We start from the raw sequence: 22429 nt of genomic DNA, 5'->3' as shown, positions 1-22429 counted from the left end.
TAGCCTGGATAGGAATTTTATACTTTCTGAAAGTGACCTTGAACTTGCCAGAAGACCTTGGGTCAAGGTCAGGACACACCCTTGAATCATAAGCAGTCTTTGTACTTAGTATGTTCTAATGATTCTCCATAGCAAAGTCAAAGTTTTAGCATGGAGAAGAATTTTATACTTTTTCAGCCAGTGACCTTGAACTTGCTGGAATGACTTTGGGTCAAGGTCAAGACTCATTGCCAGGTGATGAGCAATCTCTGTATCAAGTATGAACTTTCAATGTTTCTCCATACAGCCCAGAGAAATTTGCAAGGACAGATGGATAGGCAGACAAGGTGATTCCTATATACCCCCCCCCCCCCACCTAAACTTCATAAGTTATAAAACGTTCCTAACTTGAAAACTGAGATATCTAGACAAATGTGGTATCATACATGCAATATATTTTGTTAAAAAATGACTAAGTTCAAAAGTTGGTATTTTTGTAATTAATCAGCAAAATTAAAATCCAAGTAATATGCACATCTCTGATATATGTAGTAATGATCTGCAAAATTCCTATCTTGAAAACTGTAGGAGTTATCCGGACAAATGGGGTACCCTATATGCAATATTTTGACAAAAAATTATTAAGTTCAAAAGCTGGTATTTTTCTCAAAAATTAAAATCCAAGTAATATGCACATCTTTAATATATGTACCGGTATAATTGATCTGCAAAACAAAAAAGTTCCTAACTTGAAAAATGTAAGAGTTATCCAGACAAAAAGGGTTCCCTTTTGGCAACCGCCCACCCACCTGACATTTTCACCATTGAATAACCGGATTTTTCCTTCAGAAAACCCGATTAAAAATGCAGATAAATCTACTCGTACACAGAATGGAAATTGGTATGGAAAAGAGAAGTTAATATTTCCTTTAAAAAGTGTACACTAGAATCTGTTTTAACCTTCGGCTTGATTTTATCACTACACACCCTATTCTCACAACTTCAGGGATCCTATTGACTCATTGCCATGGGAACACCAGTGGACACAGGATCCCTAAAATGAGGATGTGCACCCTTTATCCAGACTCTGCAATGGAAGTGTAAGCCAACTGGTCCATTCGCATGAAACTGAGGTTTTACACAAAGATCTGCTTCTACCTTGACCTTTAACCCAGAATGTTTCAAGATCACTGCACACCCAAGGGCATGCTATAGGCTTCACCTTCATTAAATAGGGCCAAAGGTTCATCACTTGATTCCTTATTGGGAAAATGAAGAAAACATGAACAAGTTTCTGTACAGTTTATTTTAAATGCATGGAAAAAGAATTCTTCCACGACATTTTCCACGTGACAAAAATAATTTGAAACATTAAATATTTCAATGTTTAAAAAAATTAGTAATTTGTTTTTATCCTGATACATTGCTGTACAACACTAAATACCAATGAACAGGGGTGCTGGGAAACTCCAGTTTTAAAATATGAAGAGGAGGCACATGCCTTCACACTAGTAACATAACATGAGAACATTTAACAGTTGCTTAATAGATAAAAGAAATATGCAGCACTATTAAAACAATATTGCCTTTGTATTTGGATTTAAGACTAGGGAACAAATATCAAGACAATAGTTTAACCAAGTTAATAAGACAATAGTTTAACCAAGTTAATAAACATTAGCAATGAGATTCAGAAACTCATTCCTTCAAATAATGTTCCTTTTCACTAGATTAATAAAAGTTTGATAAAAAAATATTTTTTCTAGTTCTTTCACTAATGTTAAAAATCGTGACACAAATATTTTCTTACTTTGTTCAAGAATAACTAAACATAAATTACTACTTTATTATGTGAATTAAAACATGATTTCAGTTTAACCCATTTCTATACTGAAATAAAGCTATCTAGTGCAATACTTTATCTAATAAGTAGTCAAAACCTGAAAGACTGCCCCTTATTCAACAGTTCAGCATACTTTCAAAGTAAAATTATGCATATAATTCAAAAGACTGATGCTTAACTTCAGGAAGAGGTATAGTACTAGTATTTTGAAATAAAATATTATCCCTAATGTTTAGAAAATTAAGAATAACATTATAATTGAAAAACAAACTTTCATTTGGAATGGGGACATATTTTTTTTCAAGTTGATACAGTCTGAGAATATGTTCTTGAAACATTGCAATCAACTATAAGAAAGCACTTTAGTGTAAAAGTGAAAATACGTGTGGCTTCAAATAATTTCCAAATTTCAATTTTTGACTTAAAACCAATCACCTAGCATAATTCCGAAATGCAGGTAATAAGAAGCTTTAAGAGTTAAACTATTTTTAAGAATTATTTTATAATAATTGTTGATTGGATGACAGTTTGGCTGTTAAGCAGGCTGTTTCTTTTCATGTGTATGAAGACTCCACATGCATCACAACATTCATAGAGGGCTGATGTACTGGCATTGATGATCTCTATCTACACAAAGGTATCTCTTCTTGTGACTTAACAACTCTCTATCCACTGGCATAAACCCATTATCTGGTTCTGCACAGTGTGAGATATAACACATCTTTCATTCTTGCAATCTTTTGACCACAAATAAGCACTATGTTAATATTGCAATCCACACTTTTTTCATCGTACAACACACCACACCACAAATCCCTTTCATTTCCATCTGTTTCTTTCAGGATCTCAACATGACAGCAACATTAAAGTGATGCTCTCTCTTTATCCAGTGCCTTCACTTTGTAACTCTGTGATTATGTCCAACTATTAAGCAAGCTCTGTTACGTTAGATCAAATTCGTGGACTTGTACCAAGGGAACGTTCACTTCGTCCACCTCTGGGTTAGCGTTATAGTCACATAAACCTAACTCCTTCATCTTCCATTCCCAGTCTAGCTTCTGGATAGCATAAAGTGAATCTGCCTCCATGTGATGTCTACACAACAGGTCCTCCTGAAATTAAATATTAAATCTATGCATTTAATACTTTTTTTCAATTAAAAATTAATTTTTCTCATCATCATTGTTATTGCGTATATGTAATGGATATGTTACCAAAATCAGTTTCACACTTTTACCTTGAGTTTTTCAAACTTGTCATCTAAATCTTTTAACCAGGACAAAAACTGTCGTCCATTGTATCTGGCTCTCCCACCTTTCTCCTTTTCTTCCTACAAAAGATTAAAACATATTTTCACTAATAACATGCTGTGAATTTCTAAATATAAATGAAGAATTTATAATCAAGTAATTTTGCTGTACTCGCAACATAAAATTAATCGCTATTTTTCATATTGCCGAAATACATGTGAAAAGCGCTGATTAACAGTCAACTTGAGATTTCCTGCTCTTGCATTTTGACGTGTATGAGTCATTTCATAATAGTAAGTACTTGTGTAAAATAAGGAATCTACTAGCAGTGTACAGAAGAACATATACTTCAACATGTATCAGGATGCAAAATCTCACAAATGCAAAGACTATTTAAATCTAGCACCAGAAAATAACTGCAGAAAATATAAAACTTTTTGAGGGTTTCTATTTACATGTTTCTATTTACCTGCTCTGGTTCCATAGCATGATAGATTTCCTCGTTCCTCAATATTGTACAGACGCTGAGAGGCAGACTCTGATTAGCCATTGCCCGTGCTGCTCTCCCATGTTCACGGATTCTCTCTTGTTCCAATGATAAGATCAATTTCTCCTACAATAAAATTTCAGTAAATGTACATGTATATTCCCTCTTTGAAAATTTATAAACATTAACATAAACAATTCAAATCTAATTTGCAAGGATTACACATGATGAGGGCTCATATGTCTCTTCATTAAATAATTTATCACTATGCAACAAAATTTCAACTGTAAATAAACTTTAATAACAACATTTGTTTATGTTTTACCCTTTCTGTTAAATGTTGCAGCCTTAGCTTGTATCTGACTTTTTCCTGATTTATAAATAATTCTTTCATTTCCCCTTGCACTGCATTAGGAGGTGACAACTGCAAAAACAAAATACTTATATTTGTATTCTCATGATCAAAGCTAATAATGAATACTTAATCACTAAACTAATGGGAAATGAAGTATTCCACTCACCATTGGTACAGAGAGGGTACTGGCCTTCTTTCCTTCCAACACATAGCCACAGCTGACCATTAAGTAGTCTTTGAAGCCTTGAGGAGCTTTAGGATAAACAACTGCCAGACTGTTCTGCTGCTGAAGCACCTGGTAAGGGAATGTATAAACTTAAAATCAACAGTATTGATTTAATCCTTCTAGCATTGTATGTATTCTTTACAAAAAAAAAAAGACAAAAAACCCTTGTTATTTTAAAAATCTCACTTCCTCTGTATTTTTAAAAGAACCAGCCAAGCTTATACAGCTAATGTTTATTTACAAGGTAAAATTGTTTAGAAGCATATTACTGTGGAATCATTTTTAATTCATTGGGGTCAATCTTTCAACATCTGATGACAATCAAAATTTTACTAATTCAGCTTAAAAGTTCATTTCTGATGTTTATCAGACACAGGCTATAATTTGCCCCATGACTTACTCCTTATCACCTTGTAAGAAACCATCCCCTATTTACACTTTATCACCTTGTTACAAGCCAAACAAAAAAGTAATCAATAAATATGATTTCAGAGTTCTCTATGCACTTTAAGATGTCTTTCTCAGTAAAAACTGACCTGTTTTCTGATTGATAAATACAGTTCAAATGGATTAGGTGGCTTCTCATAGGACACTGTCGGCAGTGTGATTGTTGGTTCAGTGGGAGGCTGGGGAGCAGTGTCAGACTTTGGGCGTAAACCCTTTCGTTTCCGTGGCAACGTGTGGACATCCTCATCCTCCGCTTTACTTTTAGTGGTACTTCCTGTCTCATCTTTGTCAGAGGATTCTTTACTTCCTATATAATCAAATTTCATAAGACAACTTTTAGTGCTTTTTTTCAAATTTAGAAAACAATGCTGTGAAAAAAATCTTAGTACTTGCTAATGTCAATCCTGCACCTCCTTAACACACTCTAATGGTTTTCACCTTCAAATACAACATAATATCGTACAATTTCTGCATCAAATTATAAATGATTTAAGAGATTAATTACTGGTCAATTTTCAATATCTATCAGTAAATTTAAAAATCTATAACCAAATGGTCCAATCCACACTTTTAAAAAGTTGTTTTCCTTCATGAGGTCAATAAGGAAAAAAGCAATTTTTCTCAGCTAAACACTACCAAACATTTGGCATGCAGCAATAAATTCACTACATTACAATTTTTTTTCTTTCAATATATGGGTAGCCCCATCCTGGGGCAATCAAAATACAAGATCCAACAATTATTTCTTAATACATGTAACGACAAAATTATGAACCTGAAAGTTTAATACAAGACCAGTGTGAGAATCTATGGTGTTTTTCCCAATGATGGTGGCCAAGGGACATACTTTACGTGTACATAAATTGGCATATTCAAAATTTAGCATAATCACTGGATATGGAGTTGTAAGCAAAATCATGAATTAGCGCTATACATGTCCTTGCCGAATGTTGTATTTATAAATTATTTCTTAGCGGTATTCATGAATTAGCACATCATTGTCTGCGCAAAAGCCGCTAAAATATAAAGCCCGCTTTTTAAAGTACACAAAAAGTAACTTTTGAAAAGCGTAGATTCAACTTTACAAACCAGATACGATTAAATACATTAAACACAACCAGCTTTCATTAACAAGTTTAGAGATTACCTGAATCCTTCTCTTTGTCTTTGGGAGGTGGTCTGCCCTGTTTCTGTTTCTCCTGCTGCAGTGCCTGTGTATGTGATCGTAACGTCCGCCTTGTTTGCTGCGTCTCCTTTTCCTTCTCGTCATCCTGTCCCTTTTCCTTTCCCTCCTTTTCTCTGTCCTTGACCTTTGAACTGTTGTCTCTTTCCTTACTTTCTTTTGACGAAGAAATCTCCTCTGACTTTTGATCACTTTCTACATTAACTTGAGAATCAGAAGAAGACTCCTTTGAGTCCTTTTCTTTTGAGTCTTTAACAGAATACTTTTCACCATCCTTGAACACTGCAGCACTTCCGCTCGATGAGGACCGCGAAGAGGCAGGGCTTGCTACCGGCTGGGATTCCTGTGGAATGGCCAGGCTGGTCATGTTGTTCTGAGGTAGCACTCCCCCTGCCTGCTGTTCCTGAGTGGGATTTAACACATAAGGGAGAGATTTCTTGGAGGTGTGAATTTTTGCTGACTCTGGGTCCTGATTTATTGCTGTTGATGTTTTTGGAGGGATGATGATTTTCAATGGGGGCACCTTGGGTGAACAGGGCTTACTGTCTCTTGGTGAGGACTTGAAGTCTCTGCCCTCCAATCGTACAGGAGAGCTATTCCGATTAGAGTCAGACCTTCCAGAATGATTGCTGCCTTCCTCACTTTTGGGTGAAGCTGTAGATCGAAGGTCCCACTTGAGTCCACTTGAACTAACACTAGAATTTGGCAGGTCATTTGAATTCCCATTGTTGGCACTGTTTGTCACAAAATTGTTTGAACTACTAATACTATTTCTTCGAGGAATATTTGAGCTATTTTGCAGAAAGCTTTGTTCATTGTTAGAACTACTTGATACACTGTTATTTTCCCCACTACTCCCGGACTTCCCAGTTGTAGTGGAGGTACATGAATTTAGTACTGAACTGACAACACTGTTACGCTGAACGTCTGAAGACGCTGATTCTTTTAATCGAGAAAGACTGGAGTCTACGGAGGGAATGCGAGTCCTATCACTATCACCATACATTTTAAAAGAATCTCTTGATTCACTATCACTAAAACTTTCACTATGTGGGAAAAATGGCTGTGTTTCTGAAACTTTTAACTTGTACTTTTGTGATGTGTTTTCCACACTCTGACTGTCAGGTTCCAGATTATTTAATCTGTTAAATCCTCCCATATCAAATCCACTGACATCTGATGATGATGAGAATGGTAGTTTAACTTTTGATGCTGGAGATTCTGTACTGGAGGCACCTGTTTCCTCGGTATTTCCTGTCTTGGATTTGAACCTTTCACTCTGTAACTGGGGGTCGTAAAGGTCACTCCCACTGGAGGCGGGGCTATCACACGCAAATAGAGTGTCCTTGTTCTCACTAGTCTCCACATGACAACTATAAAAGTCTGGAGATTTATCACTCTGTTCATCTATTTGTTCTCTCTGGAACTTGATGAAGATGCTTTTGCGGCTACTTGGTCCCAAAGTTGCATTGTTAGAGTCTGATTTAGGATTTCTGGGTGCAAAGACTAAAATCAAAAGAATAATAGAACAGATAGTTAGAAACATTGCCTTGGGAAAATCATAAATACAAAGTAATTCCAAAAATTTCTCATAGAAGCATAAATACAATTTTACAAGGGTGAAAGATTAATAGGAACAGCAAAAAAAATAACTTATCTTTATGTATTTAATTATTACATGGTCCTGAATTTACAGAGTGAATATATCACTCCTCCCAGATAAACATAAATAAGTACTTCAAATTCAAATAAGTAAACACTGACTATCCATATCATCATCCTTGCAGGAGGAGTTGCTTTCCGGTGAGGTGGGAGAGCGTGCGTCGTCCAGACTAGAACTATCACTACTAGAGGCTATGATCTCTTTCCTCAGCAGTTTGACCATGTCCTGAGAGGCGGCCACATCCACCGGGGTTTTCCCTTTACTGTTGGGCTGTAGAGGGTTGGCACCATGCTTCAACAGAAGCTCCACCAACTGTCAAATAAAAGTTAAATGGTTATATCCAGTGATATAAAAGATATAGATAGATTTTTCCTAATTACAGTTTATATACTATGTGACACTTCTTGAAATAATTTTAAGTGTTTAACTGCAAATTATTTATATTTCCATTTCAATGAAAAGTCCAGCCTCAATCTTAAGACCTAAATGCTATGTAGTTAGAATCCATATTTTTAAATCTCTTTTACTAACCTCAGTGTGGCCATTTCCTGAAGCATCATGAAGGGGTGTGTCATTCTCCAGTCCTTGGACATTCACATTGGCCCCAGCCTTTAGAAGTTGCTTAGTAACAGAAACCCAACCTTTGTTTGAAGCTTCATGAAGTGGTGTCCAACCTATTACACACAAAAATATATTCATTTTTTAATTGTGCAGTGCTGTTTGAAGTGAGGAGTAAGTAATACTGTATAACGGGCAATTTTATCGACAGGCAACTTAGTGAGAAAGCATATTTTAGCGTTTATAAATTCCAACAATCTTAAGGATTACTCTATAAATTTTTTTCAGACATGTGACTAAATTATTAGTGACCTTTATCAGGGCTCTAAAAAAGATTTGATACAGGTGGTACTTTTAACAAAAATAGAAGGTACGTAGTGGAAGAGATGTTAATTAAAAATGTTATGGAATCTATCTCCATCAAACAACCATGATCTCAGCTGGGTATTAAAAGTACAGGGCACCAGCATATTTTAAAAGGCCTGCTTTATATTTAGCATTGTCAAGACTATAATAATGCCAAATCAAACATTTTGTAAAAAATTCTATTGTATGGTTAATTTTTGTTTTCTTTCTGCAAATGGTGTTATGTAGTTCAATGTTTTTCACAGTACTGTCTTTAGAAATATTATATTTATGAATTTAAAGTTTATTGCATTTTAAATCTCCATATACCGGTATATATATACCAGTTTTATCACATATTTGTCAGAGATACAAGAGCTTTAATACATATATCAACAACCATTGCCAAACTATAGATTAAACAAAATCTCATTTTCACAAAATGACACATCTGATCATTATTTTAAATTCTATGTAATCTGTGTCATTTCCTGTCTCTTTTTGTCCATGTTTTCATTTTTATTTCTTTGTGTACATAGACACACACATATACAAAGAATTCTATTCCAGACAACTTGTTGGAGCTTTTGTGATTCACAATGACGTAAGAGATCATAAAACAAGGTTAACACCTGATTATCAAATGGGTAGGGAGTGTCATAAAAAGAAAATCAATACACAGTCACGTTTATGTTGTGACTCCACAGTATATTATGACTTCACAGAAAACATTAAAATTGGACAGATTTTTTTTTTGCTTTATTATCCTTTTTTTTTTTTTTTACTGAGAATCAGCCAGATAAATCCTAATTTGATGTTCTGAGAAACCCTAGTTCATGACAGGTTGGCAGATCAATGAAATTTTGTGAGAAATCTGCTTCCAGACAAGGGGCCCTACTGATAAGAATACAGGCTTCCACTGTCTCTCGACCTCTAGCCAGGGTGAATCACAAATCAATACCCTACCAATCAGACTGTATAGTGACAAGGTCAAATCTGTCTCCTACAATCCAGCCAAACACAATACCACTGCATTCAAAATCAGCCTGCCTTATAACAAGCCAGAATCAATGCAGAAATCTTATTCCCTGGTCATTCAAATGATATTAGAGAACATGCCCTAATCAGCTATAAGTTATTTAGTCCTGGGTGCAATTTGTTGATAACGTAGCTTTTTGCATTGAGCATGTGCAGTTAATTTCATCAAAAATACCAAAAATTCTCTCTTTTTTTCATGAACAACATTTACTTTCAATCTACATTTCCTGTTACACTAGAACATCTATAATTACTGCTTTAACATACCCAGCAAATCCAATAAAACATTTACCAACAAAGTCACTATTTTTTTGAAAGGCAGACATGTTTTTTGCAGGAAACAGTGACAAAAGGTGCATATACTGAAAACAACAATTCATAAAAATCTATATTTGGCATAAAACATCCAGATCATGACTGTACTAGTCGCCTGTTTCATGACTTTTACCTGCAAAATCTGCCACATTGACATCAGCCCCAGCCTTGATCAACTTCTTTGTTTGTTTTACATCGCCTTTGATGGCTGCTAAGTGGAGGGGTGTTTCCCCTCGCTCATTTCTCTTGTGGACCTTCTTGTCCCCAGGGGTTTTCTTTACAGGGGGAGCGGAAGGTTGTGGAGAAGTAGGCTTAGACGATGAGTCTACAACACAAATTATAAAATACAGGAAATATACCACTTACAGTCAAAATACTTCACAATCTACATTCAACAGAGTAAATTAAACATAAATCTTTCTGACATATGTTTATTTAACAGTTGTTTAATACGGACCAGGAGACATTGAGGATATGGAAATGTACTAATCACCCTACAGTGTAAGTCAGGTCAGGTCAGTGCAGTCACATGCAGATAACATTGAATCAGATCAAGGCCAAATGTAATATGTCCACCATTATCATCGGTACTTGAAATATTTATTACATCATTCATAAAATGACAATTCATTGCTTACTTTAAACAGTAAAGTCAAATGTTAAAAGAATGTTTTACACAAGGAAATTTAAAAAAATTATATCAGAAAGAAACATCTGCCTCCACAAATCTGTGTCAAAGCTAAATGTTCACTGTCTAATTAAGTCTGGTCCATCTTGTATATATGAGTAATGAATAGGTAATGCATTTACTAATGTCAAGCTTCCTATTAGATCCATAAATACCCAGGAAATCTATAGAGAGACCAGTATAGCTAGATCAGTGCTTTGTCAGGCAATATTATCCTCTGATACACAGTATGTAAACTCTACTATTGATCCAACTCCTACATATCTAAACCCATAGCCATTTCTAATTAACAAATACGGCCAACAGTCAAATCACTACAATGACATGGCATTTCATACATGCTGAACAAGCCATGCCTGTCATGCTTTTCTGCTTCAGTTGAGAAAACTATGAAGGTTCACAAAGTTTTGTGATAAATACTTTGACTTTTCATTTTGTGACAACTCGAAGATAATGGCTTGCTTGACAAACATTGAATGAGTGGCTACTTCCTGATATACATTTTTGAGGTTATTTTTATACTTCTTTGAATAACAGGTACCCATATCCTGTATGTACATAAATTGTAATCAGATGCTCATGGTAATTGAAATGGCTGTTTACTTATTTCCTCTCTGTAATCCAATTATATTTCCCAGGTCTACTATTCTTGCAACAGATGGTGAAAATTAAACACATTTTTTATCTTCACATGAGATTTTTTTTCTATCTACTTCAAAACTTAACTCTTTAACATGTTTACCTAGTCATATCAAGTGTTTTCATTGTAGGAACTTAACAGTGACAAGCTGGTGGTAACAATTCATGTGTAAATTTACATAATCCACATCTCTGACAATAAACCTTTAATCATACAAAATAAGTACTGCTTACTTATGAATTTCTCCCAGAACTTCCATATGCCAAAAAGAAATTTTCTTGTTTACACACTATGTACACATAAAAAAATCAGAATATGTACCTTGAGAGTCATCAGTCATCTTCATAAGAAATAGCATCTGTTGTCTCTCAGACAGGGGCCCCGTTCGAGGGGATGTAATTCCACTACTGGGGGCCTTAGAAACAGGGGTGGATCCATGATGGGTGGGGGACATCTCAGAATTTAAAAGGGTTTTCTTCCGTTTAGGTGTGGTCTTGCGGTCGTCTTCATCAAGTTGTGGTGGAGAATCAGATACAAGAAATTTACGTTTCAATGGCTTGCTTTCTGATTGCGGTGTTCTTATGAGTAATGGCTTCTCCTGCTATAAAATGAAGAAAAATATACAGTATATATGGATTAAAAACTAAATGTATGAAGCATCCATCCCTTTTTACGTTTGTTTTTAATTATATACCCTGCCTATTAAACATACTATGAACACATTATGACAGGTTTCGTCTCGGTTAAACATGTTAATGAAGTGAACTTAGTGCTTCATTTACAGGATTAAGTCATTTTATTTCAGATGATTCAAGAACATTCATCCTGTTTCTATTTTCAGCGTGTGCCCCTATTTTCACATGGCCTTTATTCTAATGTCATTTTCTGTTCTATTTGATTTTTCCTATTTATTCTATCAAACTGGATCAATGAAGTATTGTGTTAATGCACCTCATATTACAACATTATATGGAGAATCTTTTCAGCTGAAACCTGCTTTCACTTTTTGTGAAAACTGCTTGTATTAAAAAAAAAACAGCTGTTCAAGAAAAATATGCACACAGAGCCTGGGTATTATCGTTTTACAGTCAGCACTTGCTGACATCCTTCATATTTCCGCTGCGTTACCAAGGGAGACATTGCCTCAGATTAACCCTTGGACAAAAGTGCAAAAGAAGCCTTTCCCTGGATTTATTAAACAAAGAAATCATCTTAATGTCAACAACACACCTGCTACTAGATAATGAAGTCTGTCTGAAACAGACATTTGTGCTTAAAGGAAAGTTACACAATCACTAACAGGAACATATCAACTTTCTCCCAAAGAATTGAAATTTTATCATTAAACTCATATTGCCTGAAGTTTATCTTATAACTTTGTAGTGTAACAGTATATCTTAACTACACTGAAATGTATATATACTCTCTGCCTCTACAATCATCTGGGGTATTTAATGGTGCACATTTTTCTTTGTTTCATCACATACCATGGCAGTATTTCTGGCCTCTCTCCGGCTGTCCTGTGGCTTTACATGGTGGTACATTCTAGGTTTATCATGGCTAATATCCAGGGGGTAATGAGAGGGACTCTGCAGTAAAGCCTGCATGATTGTCAACTACACAAAATGTCCATTCTACAGGCAAACACACAGAATGGAAAACTATCTTCTTAAGCCAAAACCCTCTAGGCTCTTCTTTGTTCAAGGTTGGAGAGTCAGTGGTACTTTCACATGCATTGATGAAAATACAAATTTCTGAAAATTTATACTTTCATAATTCACATGTTCTGAATTAATGAAGTCACAATAGCCAAACAGAGGAATATTTCCAAGAATTGGACATCACAGAGTTACCAGTTACAATATTTTTGCCTTTGTTGGTATGAATCTGATGAGACCAGCTAATTGTTGTTTGTAATGACATAAACACATGTACACACAAAATCACACAATTTCAATGGGTGTAGAACTGTCACAATAAAGCACAGCCATTTATCATAAATCCAGAGATATTTGTCAAGCGTTTGCTGTCACAAACACACACCTTTTTTCCACACAGGTAACCACGTGAACTTAGGAACTACATGGAATTCCCACAACAGCTCTAGTGCAAACCAATAAGTCAGTATTAAATGTCACCCATCATCAAAGATTCCTGGTCTTCAATAATGACTCACTTCTTCAACAGCACACAGAGCTACTACACTACATCTGCCTACCAGCAACTGGAAGGGCTATCTGATACAAGGGAATCTGGTGGCAACATTTGCTGGAAATACTGTTAGATCTACTGCATAAGAATCAATCCAGTATTACTGCCCAGACTTTCTTTCTTTTCTTTTTTTTTTTTTTGTTTGATTCCCACAGACAATCCTATAACACTGCCAGTATTTAATGGCTTCCTGGAACTTAAAGGGTCAAGTCATCTGTGACAAAATTGGTTTATTTGACACAGGTTTACATCTCAATGATTCCCTATGTCTTAATGGTCCCTTATTCATGCTATTTACTTAAAAAAAATTCACTCTATCAACCTCCTAAACACAGCAGAACTTATGTCTGTGTAATAACATTCATGAATTTAGATTTTAAAACATAAATATATAACAATCATGAATCAACATGAATGTATTGAAAAGATTTCATCCTGCCCTGGTGTTCAACTTCTTACAAACACAATGCCTGTTTGTGTGATGAATTCTCAGTTAACATATAAACACGCACAGTTTATTCTGTTATATTTCTGTCTATAACACAAAGAATGCGCTTGCAGGCATTACTGCACATGACAGTATAACCTTGGAAAACCCCAGAATATGGCAGACTTGGGTAATAAACACTTGAAAAGGCATATAATTTTACATATAGGCTTATACAAAAGCGTACACATATGTAAGAAAGTTCTCACTAATGACCTCTGAAAATCCCTTCTTTGAAGGTAACTTGACCTCTTTGTACAGGAGTGTAGACTTTGTAAAATATCAAACTCTCTAGGCTAATCTCTATATTACTGTGTAACAAAGCCAGCAATTACCACAGTAGTTTAAACATCTTCTTAATATGTATACTCAAGTCTTGGCCTATATACTTCCCTCAGGCATGCCTAGGGACTTCACTAACATCACAATTTTTACTTGATTGATTTACTTGCAAACTTTAAATACTCATCTTTTCTGCTGTTCCAAATTTTATATTAAATGTGCATTCTCATAATTCACATGACCCTGAAAACCTAGCTGTATTGTTGCTAGAAGGGATCTTTCATTGTTTGTATGCTAATTTACAATAGGCACTATTCTCTACCAGATTTTGTTTGTGAGAAGAAGCATCCATGTTGTTACCTTTTGAGGAGGCGATTTCTTTTCAGACATGTCCGATGATGACGACACAATGGGTTGTAATGAAGGCATGCAGGCATCACATCTGTGAGGTATGTCATGTGACTAAACCAATAAAATCTTCAGTGTTTGTCCAAAAGTTCAAGATCTTTTCCAGCACACTTGTCATCTTAAAAAAAAATAAATAAATAAATAAATACTCAGGATAGTCAGTGTTAGATAAAAAAAAAAAAAAATCATGCATTCCAGACAATTGTAGAATCAGCATGCCCTAATGGACAAATGGTCATGATGTTGTCCCTTCCAATAGTGAATTCCATTATATATACATTTCACTGTAAAGACAATGCACCAAGTTCTCCTTACTTTGTAAATGGTAAGTAAAAAAGCTAACATCATGTCAAGCTTCTTTATAATAGTCAGTATTTGTACATAAGCAACATGTACAATTTAATAAGAGATAATTTATTCAGAAATAGGGACTTTTTTAATGCACATTCTGATTTTTCCAGACTTGAATTCTTATAAATATCTTCATTAAATGGCTGAATACTCTTACATAAATCTATATAACATATAGTTAAATGCGCAGATAATACATGACCTGAAATGCAAAATGTCCTACTTAACCTGTCAGAGGGGAATTTAAATTGGAAATGATGAGACATGTTGTACAACATAAAGCTAAAACATGCCAACCCAGTAAAAATTATTCATTCATACACGAAAACACGCTACACATTCAGTACAAAGGATGCACGCAAGCTTAACATTATTGAGAGATATTTTCATCTGGAGATATATCCTACACATGCCAGAATATTCTATACAGGCAGATATTGAGGTTAGCCTGTTTATACTTCATTGAAACATCTGTTTATATATCAGACACTATATGCCCAGTCAAAGCAGTTGTATATGTGTATATAGGTCAAATCGTCCATCAAATGAAGGCCCAACAATACTGACATGCCTAATGGATGGAGTGTGGGACAACATAAAATCAATATTAATTATTCACAAAACTCAGTCTCTATGCTAAATATATACAAAATGGTGGATACTATTTGTAGGCCTGCATGGAAAACAAAAACAGCTAAAACAATAAAAATCACAGGGACATGATCCTGTCTGTGAATTTATGTACATATGTAATGGTAATCATTTAGCTATATAGCAACAAAAAAAATCCCCTAAAACTAAGCTATATACTAAATATAGATTTTCGTTTATGTTTTAACATTTGAATTCAGTATTGATTTCTTAAAATATCTGACAAGGCTTTCCACAGAGTTTACAAATGGTGTTTTCTATTTTTGCAGTGTTAAATGTAAACAAGATTGTCAGAGTGCATTTCAACATTCTTTAAATGTTCACCACACAGTGCTGTTTTCCGTACAACATTTCTAGAAAACTCTATCTACTTCAATGTCAAATGTGATTTCTTCACCAATTTTCTAACAACAAAAAAAAAAAAACATTCTCAAAGACTTTGACTAGCAATTAGCTCAGAACAAAGAATTCATTGTCATGTTACAAGACACACAAATTGTTGTTTCACGATTGAGAACATAATTAATATCAGAGCAATGTTCCGCTGTATTACGCCATATTTAGTTCTCGTTATCGTCTAGTGACAAAGAGTGGATGTTATTGACTGTTAATGGCACCACACCTTTAATTGCATTCAAACACCACTCTACTGAGGCCTCATTAACTAGATGGCATGTACAACTGTATCAATATTCAATACATTTCATCTGAAATGATGATGCAAGGTTCAAATAGGACAATCACTCCATACATAGGTTACTCCTGTTTTAGGGTTCATTTTAAAATCAACATTTTCAAATACAAATATTTTTCAGGTACATAAACACATAAATGTATGTATATTGAAAGGAAGACATTAATAATTCATGCAAGGTCACACTAATGTATTCTGAAAAACATGTCATTAATTCTACAATACATCAAAAACCCATGACATCTCAAAAATTGCTGTAAGGCAGGCTTAAGACAGCTGTATACAATGGAGCTTTATCCACTCTGCTCATAATATTAACAACATTGATAGATTTTAATCAAATGGAGCCAGTAGGAGTATGAATTTTATAGTCTCAAACAACTTAACAAAAAAGTCACAATACTCAGACATAATTTATAGACCATACAATTACAGATATTCTTGATGTATGAGGGATGTCATGATGGTATACATAATTTTGTATATAAACCTGTGTGAAACTTGCAAGAAAGCCCTGTATACAATGCCTATGATAAGAATATACCTCTGAGAAAATAACAAGACAGATACTTCATTTGTATTCATAGCCACCAGAAAATTCTTTAACCATGGGAGGCATGTAACTCTGTAATAAATGCATGTCATTTAAAGAAAGCCATTTGCACATTGTCTATAGATCTTTCTTTTGTGTAGAAAATAAAAAAAAAATGTCAACTTGTGAATGTAAAAATTGAAGGAAGTAAAGTTATTTTAATGCTGATGGTAAATCAATTTCTGTCAAAATATACCAGAAATATATAGTTTAATCAAGAGTGAAGACTAGGAAATTTATATCACCTCACATTGACGGTATCAAAAAACTAATTACGGGTATCATGAGTATATATATATATATAGGCTGTTTATAATGTTTCATGGAAACAGATGTACGTTTTGTATTGCATGAATCAATCTGCATAAAAAAAGCACACATGGTAGTACAATAAAAGTCCAAAGGCATTATTTAATCAAAACAAAACCTGGGAGCATGTAATTTAATGTTTTATAAATGATACAAAACATAACTCTGCCAATTTTCATTTTATGTCCAATGAAAAGAACTGGATGTATGTTAAATGTGTTAGAAAATACATCAACTGAAACATGAGAATTGCAGGTTCATTACCATATATGTAAGATGCCAAGTCTTGGTTTACTGTTCCAGGTGATGCAAAATAAACTTTAGAGAAATACTAGCTGCATTCAGGGCTCTTGATTAGCTTATAATTTGGGCTGCTGTATGGCCTCGTTCCCAATGCAAAATAGGTACCTTTTTTTTCTCAACTGAATGGAGTTCTTTTCCCAATTATTATTTCTAATGACAAAGAACACATTCAACACAAGGAAACCAAAATGAAATTTAAAAAAAAAAAACTTTTTCAATATGTTGATTTTCTCAATTTTCCCAAAAACTTCCATAATTTTCCCAATTTTAACAATCCTTCCCCATATACCAAAAACTGAGAGAGCATTCATTTCATTAGGTGGTATAAAGGGTGACCTATATCCCACAATCCTTCAGTAACATATAAGAGCAGTACATCTTTACATTACCATGGGAAACTTGCTATCATAGGACGTGACTTTGTTTGTATAAGTGACTATCAACAGTACTTTGTACACAATCTTCCAAAACAAAGTAAATAAACATGCACTATATCTCATTATATATGTCCATGTATTATTGTCTTGTCATTCTATATGATTATCAAAATGAGATTAAAACAATACAGTAACACGTATAAGGTGTCAAGTAACAGACACTGAGAGTATATGTGATATTGCAAATAACAAAGATGATTCAGCAGAAATCTTATATCCTTTTCTGAAAAAAATATCTGACTCATGATCAAGATGTTAATCATATTGGACTATCTTCGATTTTAAAAAATGATTATTCTGGAATCAAACTTTTTATCATGTTTATTGTGTTTTTTTGTTTTTTAATTTTTTATTGTGTGTTATAATCATTTAAACATCTTAATTTGCAAAAGCTGAAACCACATGCATACATGTATAATTCAAATACATGTACCATTAAATCCTGATTTAATTAAACAGCTGAAATAAAGGAAAAGAAGGAGTACTGATGCAATATGAGACCTGTTAGGGGTTCAAATCTAGACCTGTTTATAATTTAATCTGAGATTAATATCCCTACAGCAGCTTCTGTAACTAATCAATGATGGTTCATATACTTAAGGTACACTTAGAGTAGCAACAAGTCATCATGTCACCAAAACTCTATAGACACCAAGTTTAACGAAACACTAGTGAATGATGAACAATTGTATCTCTCTCATTAATTAGTAAAAATATGTATACACTGAGTAACTAGTTTACTATGTGAATTATTTTCAACATGAACCCAAGTTTGTATCAAGGCAATGTGGCTATAAAAACAAAATATGTCTGTTGACATAAGTATTCCCTAGCATAAAACCTAGCATAGACTTCAATTCTAGAACATTCTGACCGAAACATATAAATAAGTACATTTATAAATATAGTACCACACTATCCATTGTACATATAAACATTCAACTATTCAATTGTTACCTTGGTAAACCAAAAACAGTACACTTCACATATATATTACATATTTTTTTCTGAAGCTAAATAAACTAACACAAATGCAGACACTAGCACTGAAAGATTAGGGAAATTGCACTGCTTCACAACATTAGAGCTGCCAACATCATAAAATGAAAAATCATAATGAGGAGATCCAGAGGCCGCTTACACCGGCGGCCATTAGATGTTTTCATTTTGATTACTTTGAAATGATTTAGATCTCAAGTTAACATAGAAACGGACAATAACAATACAAGCCAGCACTGTAAGGACTATGACTTTCGTATTATACTGGTGAAAACTGAAGGTAGAATGCTATGAAAATACCAGTATTTCAAGCTTTTGATGGAGAGAAATGGAGATCATAAGGATAAATAGAATAAATCGCAAGGTGTATTTTAGACACTCAAACCGTAAGCCTTATGCTAAAATCGCAAGGGTTGGCAGCTCTGCAACACCACTTAAACCTTCTTCCATTACTAGGTAATAATCTGTGCTTTCAATCAAAGAACAGATTCAATAAGGCTTACATACAAACAAGTTTAGAAAAAACGTCAAGTCCAGTCCCTATTCATTGACTGAGGTCATTTCAATGTCTCCTTCTTTATATATTATAAACACTGAATCATATGGTATCTATAGTCTCATTATTGGCATTAATTCACTATTGATTACAAACATTCTGTTATTGTAGGAATAAAAAGCATTATTTTTATGTAATTTCATCTCACAACATCACATTACATAATTATGTTTCAAATCAATTCTTTTTCATTACTTCTGCAAGGATTATGACACAAGACCAAATCAGTAAGAATTTTGCACATTTATAACGGTTTAATAATATTTATCATTATTGGTTTTCCTATAGCCTTATAATCAGTATTATCATCATAAACTCAGTTGTATGTAGCTTAAAAAGTGGTTTGACTGTTTCATAATGTAGTATATATGTTTGGAAATACTAGTACTGAAAGTGAATGCAAACAAGTACATGTATCTTTGCATACACAGTAACACAATGTAGCACATAAATCAATATAAAACAATTGAGGATTAATAAACGCACTTATACTACCCTATATAAAATTGTGGAACAGCTAGTTGAAAGGCATAAGCATTATTATGCTGTACTTCAACAACAAAGGCTAATCCAAGCCTGGAATCTCTGAAGAAGCGTGGTGAAAACCCACAGTATGGCCAACTTTCATGAAACAATTTGGCACTTAAATTCAAGCTGATATACTTTTTCTTTGTGGCCCCTTTTAGTTTTTTCCTTCTTTTTTCAGAATAGCATATTTGTTTAACTATGGCACCGATACTTTAAGGGATATAAGGGATCTTTTAAGGGTACTCACCTTTGGAGGTCGCAAGGCTTTGATTCTACGCGGGTAAAAAAGCCTTCCTGTGATTGGTTAATATTATTATTCCTCCGACCGAAATTTGTAACAGCCATTTTCATTCGCTCAATCAGAAATTCTCGCTCCTGCGAGAAAATGTGTAAACTCTTACGAAGTATTTTTATGATGTAAAATATGCCATTTCTGATTAATGCTTTCCTTTAAGCATTCTTGTTTTATTATTGTTATAAGGAACGAAACGACATTTTAAGTTTCAACCAACCATAACAAACGATTTGCAATATGGCGCTTGCACTTTGGTGACACGAAAAACATTGTGGAATGTCTTGGATCATGTGTCTTACTTGTATTCGTTGACTGGGTGGAAAAATTGTTCTTTTTATTTTTGAGCTATTCTGTATTATCTTTGCATATTTTATACATTGTATTCACAGAGTGTTATAGAATTTTCTTTCATTTCGTCATTTTCTCAATATGGAAGACTGAGTTATGCAAATATGGCGGACAAAAATGGCCTTCACCTTGCTTTTATTTTTAAATGACCTAAAAAAATAACATGGATCAGAGTACCGAAAGTATTGCATGTAATCATTGATACTTTGGAATTCGAGGGTAGAAGAATACACTATGGACCTATATCCACTAAAAATTAATTAGGCCTAGGTTGAAAAGTATGTAATCTTAGGGGTTTAATTGCAGTATAGTTAAGGTGCAAAGTAGAAAGATTGGAAATTTTTAGTGATGAAAATACATTTTTGATCAGGAGAATGGGCAATTCTTTTTAGTTCTTTACTATCAGACAAATGTAATTTGATTAAAAACCATGCATCGACTATAATTGAGAACGATTAGATTTTCGGTGTAGACTTGTGATGTGGCAGTTGCATGGTTTTAGCAAACATGCAACAGGCACTTGTTTCAGAAAAAAATTTTAACCAATAATATGTTGACTGTGTGACCGATAGGGTGAGCGCAGATACTGAAAAGATACCTTTTCAGTTTCGATTTAGAGCAGGCTCTTCAAACCGCACAAGACATTTGGCATGTCTAGACTCTTGACGTCACATGACATGGTATGTAAGATGTATTAACAACACAATTAAGTCTGAACAGTGCTAATTTTAATAAAGGACATTTAATTTATTATTTATCTGCTATTAATATATCCATTAAATCAAGATGAGTTTATGTTTTTTTCTTTTTGGAACTTCTTGGAACTGCGAGAACATAGTTTGTGGCGAGATGCAATTCACAAAGCATTATGGGACCACAGGTTACAGTGGGAAAAAAATTCATTTGGATCAATGTGCAAAGTTCAAATTTTCTCTTCAGCCAGGCATTGCTTTAAGAGCTCACAGTGATGAGCGGCACTTAGCGCTGCTCGCTGCACTCTCTATTACAATAAAAACACCAGAAGTCTCTGATGAGACTGTAGCTCTACTGGTTGTACTTATAAAGGAAGATAAAAGTAGCACTTGGACTTGAAACTTTGCAACAGCAATAAATAGAATAATGATCCTTGGTTTAGTCTGTTTTTGTGGCAAGATTTATTGCAAGGAGAATAAAACTGTAGGAGGAGTAGCATTTCAAAATAATTTTACAGAAATTTCGATTTAAGTAACCATAGCAACACCATTCAACAAAATCAGAAAGCAATAATGACAGTGATGTATCTCAGTGTAGTCTACTTGTATGCCAAGTTGTACTGAAATCAGACAAAACATGTAGGAGGAGTAGCGTTTTGAAAGTATTTTTGAAAATTTCTATTTTTAGTAACCATGGCAACACCGTTCATCAAAATCCAAAACTGGTAAAGAGAATTTAGTATCTTAGTGTAGTCCACTTGTGTGTCAAGTTATACTTAAATCAGACCAAAACTGTAGGAGGAGTAGCATTTTTGAAAGTATTTCAAGGAAATTTCTATTTTTAGTACCCATGGCAACACTGTTCATCGAAATCAAAAACAGATACACAGAATTATGTATCTTAGTATAGTCTACTTGTGTGCCAAGTTATACTGATATCAGACCAAAACCGTAGGAGGAGTAGCATTTTGAATATATTTCACAGAAATTTCTATTTTTAGTAACCATGGCAACACCGTTCATTGAAATCAAAAACTGATACTAGTGATGGGAATCGGTAAGAATTTTATAATCGATGATTGGGTTACTCTATCTAACTAATTATTGATTATAATCGGACATTTACAAAGTCTATCAATTTAGTTCATTAAATGGTAAGAATGGGTAAATGACTACTTTCTGCTTATGTATTTGTTCTTTATTTTGCTGAATTAGAATGAATGGATATCATCTGAGTGTTTTATTGAGTGCGTATCAGTTTTTCTTTAA

The 22429-nt window shown here is 34.1% G+C and overlaps 1 protein-coding gene across 5 annotated transcripts; it reads right to left on the bottom strand.

Annotated features, from left to right (window-relative positions):
- Positions 1 to 1266: 1266 nt before the first annotated feature.
- Positions 1267 to 20134, bottom strand: LOC133171782 (ankyrin repeat domain-containing protein 11-like). 5 transcript variants are annotated; one of them, XM_061306584.1, is made up of 13 exons: positions 20073 to 20134; positions 14358 to 14523; positions 11339 to 11618; positions 9823 to 10014; positions 7965 to 8107; positions 7535 to 7745; positions 5735 to 7276; positions 4677 to 4894; positions 4081 to 4209; positions 3885 to 3983; positions 3542 to 3685; positions 3060 to 3152; positions 1267 to 2934 (listed from the first exon to the last, which is right to left on the bottom strand). In XM_061306584.1, the coding sequence occupies exons 2-13, from the start codon at positions 14424 to 14426 to the stop codon at positions 2764 to 2766; spliced, it is 3291 nt and encodes a 1096-aa protein (XP_061162568.1). In that variant the 5' UTR covers positions 14427 to 14523; positions 20073 to 20134; the 3' UTR covers positions 1267 to 2763. The 5 variants fall into 5 exon arrangements, with proteins under 5 accessions (XP_061162568.1, XP_061162567.1, XP_061162569.1 ...); XM_061306583.1 differs by lacking the exon at positions 20073 to 20134 and adding an exon at positions 19784 to 19890; XM_061306585.1 differs by lacking the exon at positions 20073 to 20134 and adding an exon at positions 19784 to 19890 and having other exon boundaries at positions 11339 to 11615.
- Between the last annotated feature and the right edge of the window lie 2295 nt (positions 20135 to 22429).

This window comes from Saccostrea echinata, unplaced genomic scaffold, assembly GCF_033153115.1.
Source record: "Saccostrea echinata isolate AGI-Se365-2 ecotype Australia unplaced genomic scaffold, CSIRO_AGI_Sech_v1 ptg000054l, whole genome shotgun sequence".
In the NCBI taxonomy this organism is placed as follows: Eukaryota; Metazoa; Mollusca; class Bivalvia; order Ostreida; family Ostreidae; genus Saccostrea; species Saccostrea echinata.
Note: the sequence above shows the minus strand (reverse complement) of the source record. Positions and strands in the feature narration are given on the sequence as shown.

What these genes read in the sequence shown, in the direction of transcription:
- LOC133171782 (XM_061306581.1), bottom strand. Translation starts at nt 12,624, where the DNA reads ATGCAGGCTTTACTGCAGAGTCCCTCTCATTACCCCCTGGATATTAGC. An exon ending in CAGGAAATGGCCACACTGAG is followed by an intron (nt 7,746 to 7,964) that starts GTTAGTAAAAGA and finishes TTTATTTGACAG; the next exon opens with TTGGTGGAGCTTCTGTTGAA. An exon ending in GTACCCTCTCTGTACCAATG is followed by an intron (nt 3,984 to 4,080) that starts GTGAGTGGAATA and finishes TTGTTTTTGCAG; the next exon opens with TTGTCACCTCCTAATGCAGT.